This window comes from Grammomys surdaster, unplaced genomic scaffold (assembly GCF_004785775.1).
Source record: "Grammomys surdaster isolate TR1022 unplaced genomic scaffold, NIH_TR_1.0 166, whole genome shotgun sequence".
Lineage (NCBI taxonomy): Eukaryota > Metazoa > Chordata > Mammalia > Rodentia > Muridae > Grammomys > Grammomys surdaster.
In genome coordinates this window covers 2,790,360-2,796,275 of record NW_021604614.1, presented here as the reverse complement: position 1 = coordinate 2,796,275, position 5,916 = coordinate 2,790,360, and the positions used below count along the sequence as shown (strand labels likewise).

The window sequence follows — 5,916 nt, the reverse complement described above, 5'->3', positions numbered from 1 at the left end:
TTATTGAGACAGGGTCTCACTGTGTAGCCTCAGCAGGCCTCAAACTCACTCTGTAGATCAGTTGGTCTCAGACTCAGAGATTTTTCTTTGCAGTATCTGGAGTTGATCTAAAGGTTTTTTACATTAAATTTTTTTAAAAAAATTTATTACCCTAAATTGTGTGTGTGTGTAGAAATATACAGTCCATTCACCTGTGGGGTTCAAGTTACAGGCAGTTATGAGCCATGGGACATGGGTGCAGGGAATTAAGCTTGGCACTTTTGTAAAAGGAGGACACACCTAAGTGGCTGGGCTGGCCCGTCTGTCTGCCAGGTCCTATGTTTTTGTTTTGTTTTCTTCCAGTGCAGGGTTTCTCTGTGTAGACCAGGCTGGCCTCAAACTCACCACAGATTCACCACACCCAAATCCTGTTCTTGCTTCTAGCCTCCCGCCTTGCTATGTAAAGGAGAATGACCTGGAACTGGTGCTCTAGCCTCCGTCCCAAATGCTGGGTGGCAGGTGCCACACGTATCCGACTTTGTATTTTGAAGCGGGGTCTCATATGAGCTCATCGAGTTTTCAAGGTGTGCCTTGGGCTGGTTTTCAAGTCAAGATCCTCCTGCCTCAGCCTTCTATGTAGCTGGGATTATAGGTACACCACAGGCCAGCCATTCCCATTGGAGGAGGTAGTTCCTGTAAAAGGGATGGCGGTCCATGATGGAGCCTTGGAGCTTGAAGAGAAAGAGGATGAGTGTGAAGTACTGAAAGCAGGCGACTCCAGCATTTGGGAGGTGCACATGGGAAGCCCTCAAGTTCAAGGTCATCTTCAACTACGAAGAAGTTGAGGCCAGCCTAGACCACATGAGACCCTATCCTTCAATGTTGACACCCCCCATCCCTCAATGTTGAGGAGCCAGATAGAGAAGAGACTGAGTATCCTGGTGTGGTTCTCCATCCTTCTCTTCCATCTACAAGACGTAGAAAAGGAGGCCAGCTAGGAGCTAAATGGCATGTGTGATGGTGGTTGGGTGCCAGCAGAGCGGGGTGGAGGGAGGGGACAGTCCACAGGGGTGTGCCAACTTTGTGGCTTGTAACATCTTTCCAGGAGGAAGTGATCCAGATGTCTGTAACCGGGCCTCTCTCCCAGCTGGGATGCACAGAGCCATCCCACAGGCCTTGGAGAAGTATCTGGACTGGTCTGTCACATGTCAAGCCAGAGGACTCATTCTGACAGGAGAACTAGAGCCAGGTCCCGGGGTCATCCTGTTCTCCTTTCCAATAACCAGCTCAGACAAGATAGAAAGATGGAACATGGAAGGGATGCAGGAAGAGGAAGGGTTCCAGTGACAGAGGTGGGGTGGGGGTTGGGGGGTGTCCATTGAAAGCTTTGGCAGAGGCTGAGGGTCAAGAATTCCAGTACAATCAACATTTATTGCTCTGGATATAAAGACAGTATGATATTTCTCCTTTCGAGGGCATTTTGCTTTTTTTAACATATGGTTTCAGAAAAAAAACCAAAACAACAACTAGGCAGCAGTGGTGGGGAGTGTGTCTAATTTTAGGCCTGAGGAGACAGCTCAGTTGTTAAAGCATTGATTGTGTCAGGAGTTGGTGGTTTAAGTCTTTAATCTCAGTATCTGAGAGGCAGAGGGGAGTGGGTCTCTGACTTTGAGGCCAGCCTGGTTTACAGAGTGAGCTCTAGGACAGACAGGGCCACACACAGAAACCCAGTCTCAATGAAAAAAAATAACAAGAGGAGGAGGAAGAAGAGGAGGAGGAGGAGGAGGAGGAGGAGGAGGAGGAGGAGGAGATTCATGGTTTCAGGCAGAACAAGCTGGTGCTGAAATGCTATGGTATATGTGTGTGTATTTGAATGTGTGGAACATGTGTGCAGATGTGCTTGGACATGTGTGTTTGGAGCCCAATAGTCAACACTAGGTATCTGCCTCAAATACATACATATACATATACACATACATACATACATATATATATATATATATATATATTCATGTTACATTTAGTAGCCAGGTGGCAGCACTTGGGAAGCAGAGGCAGGTGGATCTCTGTGAGTTCAAGGGCTACACAGAGAGACCTTGTCTTGAAATCCACCACCACCAAAAAAAAGGAAAGAAAACAAACCTCACACCTAGTGTGTGTCTCCACACGGCAGCAGTGTGGAGGTCAGAGGGTATAGGAGTTGGCGTTCTTCCCTCGAGTGGTCCCTGGGAGTGGACTCAGGTCAGCAGGCTTGTCAGCAAGTGCCTCCTTTACCCACTAAGGTTCCCTCTTCATCTTATGTTTGGAGATAAGATCCCTTGAGGACCCAGAGCTCACTGATTCACTTAGGCTAGCAGGCCAGCACGCTCTGGGGATCCTCCGGTTTCCAACCTCCCATTGCTGGGATTATAGGGGTATACCACCACACTGCACGGCTGTTAACATGGCTATTGGGAATCCGAGGTCAGATCAACACGCTCACAAAGGAGGGACTCCCCACCCAGTCATCTCCCCAGCTCCAGATGGGAAACTCCGGATCCTCCCGACTCCGCGCTGGGATTACAGGTGCACACCATCACACCCAGCGCTGGGGTGGAATCCATGGCTTTGTGCCTGCCAGGCAAGGACTCGTAGCTCCTCTTGTGGCCTCAGTCCCTTGGCAGTCAAGAAAATAACTTCTGTCCCTGGATGCCACAGCCCAGCACTCAGGAATAGGAGACTTCTGGGTATGGTGGAACCAGGGCACCTGAGCTGGTGTCTTGTCTGACTCAGTCCCTAGATGGGACCATACCACCTGCTGGGTGGGGCCACACCACCAAACATGTACGTATAACCAGGAAAAAAAAAAGTGACGCATTTGTTCTTTTTCATTTTCTTTACTTATTTAAAAAGGCCTTGGCGGCAGGAATATAGTGTAAAAATCATTGGAAAAACTAAAAGGCATTGATACATATCCGAATATACTTTGTACATAAATTACATTTTCCTTTAGTCTTTTGAGTTGAGGTCCTGATTCGGCTCTGAGGTCTAATAATCAAGGGGCCCCGGAAGCTGCACGTTTAGTCCGGAATAGTCCACCATGTACACTGGCCACTGCTAGAGAGAGCGGGGGAGGGGACAGAGGGACCACATTAGGACTCCAGACGACACGGAGAAACTCCCAGAATAACTAGCACGCTTTCTCTGAGGGTGAAGTCAAACGTTACTTATTAGGCAGCCTCTGAGGCCCAGAGAGGGAGAGAGATCTGTCTGAGGTCACACAGGTGGAAGGCAGTGATTGTCCCCACCTGTGTTGAAGAGGTTCAATATATGAACTAGACACCATCAAGGGCTGAGTCTGCACGAGCAGAAAGCGTTGTTCACCCAGTGTCACCCAGTGTCACCCCACAGACACTGTCCCACCTCTTGGGGTGAGGGGAGTAGTCAATGATAGAGAAGAATGGAAAAAAAAAACCCACAACAGTCTTTCTTTCCTCCATTCCTTTTTCTTGAGGCAGTCTCACGTGGCCCAGGCTAGCCTCAAACTTTCTAAATAGCTGAGGGTGACCTTGAACTTCTGATCCTCCTGCCTCTACTTCTCCAGTCTTAGGATCCCAGGCATGTACCACCAGGTCCAGGTTAGGTGGTGCTGGGAATAGAACCCAGGGCTTCAGGCATGCAAAGCAAGCACCCTGCTGACTAAGCCACACCTTCAGCCCTCCTTTAGCAGTTTTCTTTGAGACAGAGTCATAGCCCTAGCTGGCCTTGAACTTCTGATCTTCTCCCCTCCACTAAGGGCATAAGACAGCACACCCTGGGTGTTTTTTTGTTTGTTTGTTTTTGTGTGTTTTTTTTTTTAACGTAAGTTTCTCTGAACCAGGAAAGGGCTAAATGAAGCGATGTGGCCGACAGGTGATGGAGACTGAGTTCTGTCACGTGACCACCTACCCTCTGGTTCCTGCTGGCATCATTTACACACATCACAAGTGATGGCCACACCTCAAACACTGGCTGATCGCACGGACCCTCAGTCTATCTTGTGGGCAAAACAAGTGGATGTGCCTGCACCTCTGTGGTTGGCTGAGTCCCTCTCAGAGCCCAGTGCCTCCCAGTTCCTGGAGCTGTGGATGGCCCTGCCCGAGAGAGGGGCAAAGGCCACACAGAATTAGGGTGAAGTTCGGATCCGCGTGACTTTACCACGAGGGAGATCTGGTTGGTGGATGCCACAGACTCTGGGTTAGAGGACGAGGATGAAGAAGAAGAAGAGGAGGAGACTGAATTGCCTTCAGAGACCCGCTTTCTCTTGCGCTTGGGAATGTTGTCTTTGGCTGGTGGAAGAAACAGTTGCTGAGGCCAGATGCCAGGGGACGTTCTGGGTCCGCCTCCTGAGCTCCCGGCAGAAAGCCCCTGCCTTTAGATTTTTAGTGTTTTACTCATTTTGATATCCTGGGAAAAGAACCCATGCCCCCAGCTCCTCACTGGGGGATTCTAGGCAGGGGCTCTACCACTGAGCCATGCCCCCAGCCCCTCACTGGGGGATTCTAGGCAGGGGCTCTACCACTGAGCCACGCCCCCAGCCCTCTCTGGGAGATTCTAGGCAGGTGCTCTACCACTGAGCCACACCCCAGCCCCTCACTGGGGGATTCTAGGCAGGGGCTCTACCACTGAGCCACGCCCCCAGCCCTTCACTGGGGGATTCTAGGCAGGTGCTCTACCACTGAGCCACACCCCAGCCCCTCACTGGGGGATCCTACTGAGCCACACCTATATTCTTTCAGTGCCCTGGGGCTAGCACCCTAGGCTCAGTGGCTGAGTCTCACTTGTCTAGCCTTATTTCCTAAGCAGGTCTAAAGGCCAGCTGTCTCACTTCTGGCTCCTGTTCATCTACCTGTCTTGCTGATAAAATACCCCTCACCCACCTCAACAGGTTCTACTATTTTCACAGCCTTACCTAAAACATTCAGTTTTCAGTATGGCTGCCAACTCCAGACCTTTGAAAGCCTTCCGTATCCTCTCTGCTACCCATTTCCTGCCCAAGTATTTTGGTATGGTTTGTTGAGGCAGGGTCTCATGTAACCTAGGCTGGCCCCCAAGTCACTGTGTAGCTGAACCTGGCCTTGACTCCTGATCCTCCAGCCTTCCATCTCCTGAGTACTGGGATTAAAGGTTTGTGCCACTACAGCTGATATACACGGTACCGGGGAATCTTAACAAGACTTTGCACATATTCTCCCAACTAATCCACACCCCAGTCTTACCAATTTTTTTTTAAAGAAACATTTATATGTATGTATGTGTGCGTGTGTGTGTGTGTGTGTGTATGTATGTGGCACATGAATGGTGGTCAGAGGCCAACTTGCAGGAGTGGTTGACCCTCTCTCCATCACGTGAGTCCTAGGGACTGAATTTAGATCATCAGGTTTGGCAGCAAGCTCCTCTATCCACTGAGCTGTTCCAAGCTCTTGTGCCTGTCTGTGCCTTTTCTCTCTCTCTCTCTCTCTCTCTCTCTCTGTCTCTCTCTCTCTCTGTCTCTCTCTCTCTCTGTCTCTCTGTCTCTCTCTCTCTCTCTCTCTCTCTCTCTCTCTCTCTGGCATTAGACTAGCTTCCATGAGGGAGAAGGCTGTCCTCTCCTGTCTGTCACTTACCTGGCACCTTGGCATTGTTGCAGACTTCCCCAAAAGGCCTGAAAAAGACAGAAGCCAGGCCGTAATTAGAAGGTTTCCCCTCCTCGTCTGCTGCTCTGGCTATAGGAAGGTCAACTTTGGTTACAGTGCAAGCTACAGCTTTACATGCTATGCGCAGCTCAATGGTCCATGCATTAAATGTGTGGTCCTCAACCTGGCACATTATGGGGGGCGGTAGACCTTTAAGAGGCGGGGCTTGGTGGGAGGGACAGGTCATGTGTGGCACGTCCTCAGTGGGGAAGCTGGTACAATTGCATCCTCCTGTCTCTCTTTT

General features: G+C 50.0%; 1 protein-coding gene across 7 annotated transcripts in view; it reads right to left on the bottom strand.

The window, feature by feature from the left end:
* Positions 1 to 2,839: 2,839 nt before the first annotated feature.
* The window catches only part of Gtf2ird1 (GTF2I repeat domain containing 1), a 96,666-nt gene continuing 93,589 nt past the window's right edge, over positions 2,840 to 5,916 (bottom strand). For 3 of the 7 annotated variants that reach the window (XM_028766018.1, XM_028766016.1, XM_028766017.1), the window contains 3 exons: positions 5,604 to 5,641; positions 4,156 to 4,286; positions 2,840 to 3,075 (listed from right to left, as the gene is read on the bottom strand). In XM_028766018.1, the coding sequence (XP_028621851.1) occupies positions 3,007 to 3,075; positions 4,156 to 4,286; positions 5,604 to 5,641 (238 nt within the window). In that variant the 3' untranslated portion in view covers positions 2,840 to 3,006. Of the gene's footprint in view, positions 4,287 to 5,603; positions 5,642 to 5,916 lie in introns of all 7 variants that reach the window. The other 4 variants (XM_028766012.1, XM_028766015.1, XM_028766013.1 and 1 more) reach the window with 2 other exon arrangements.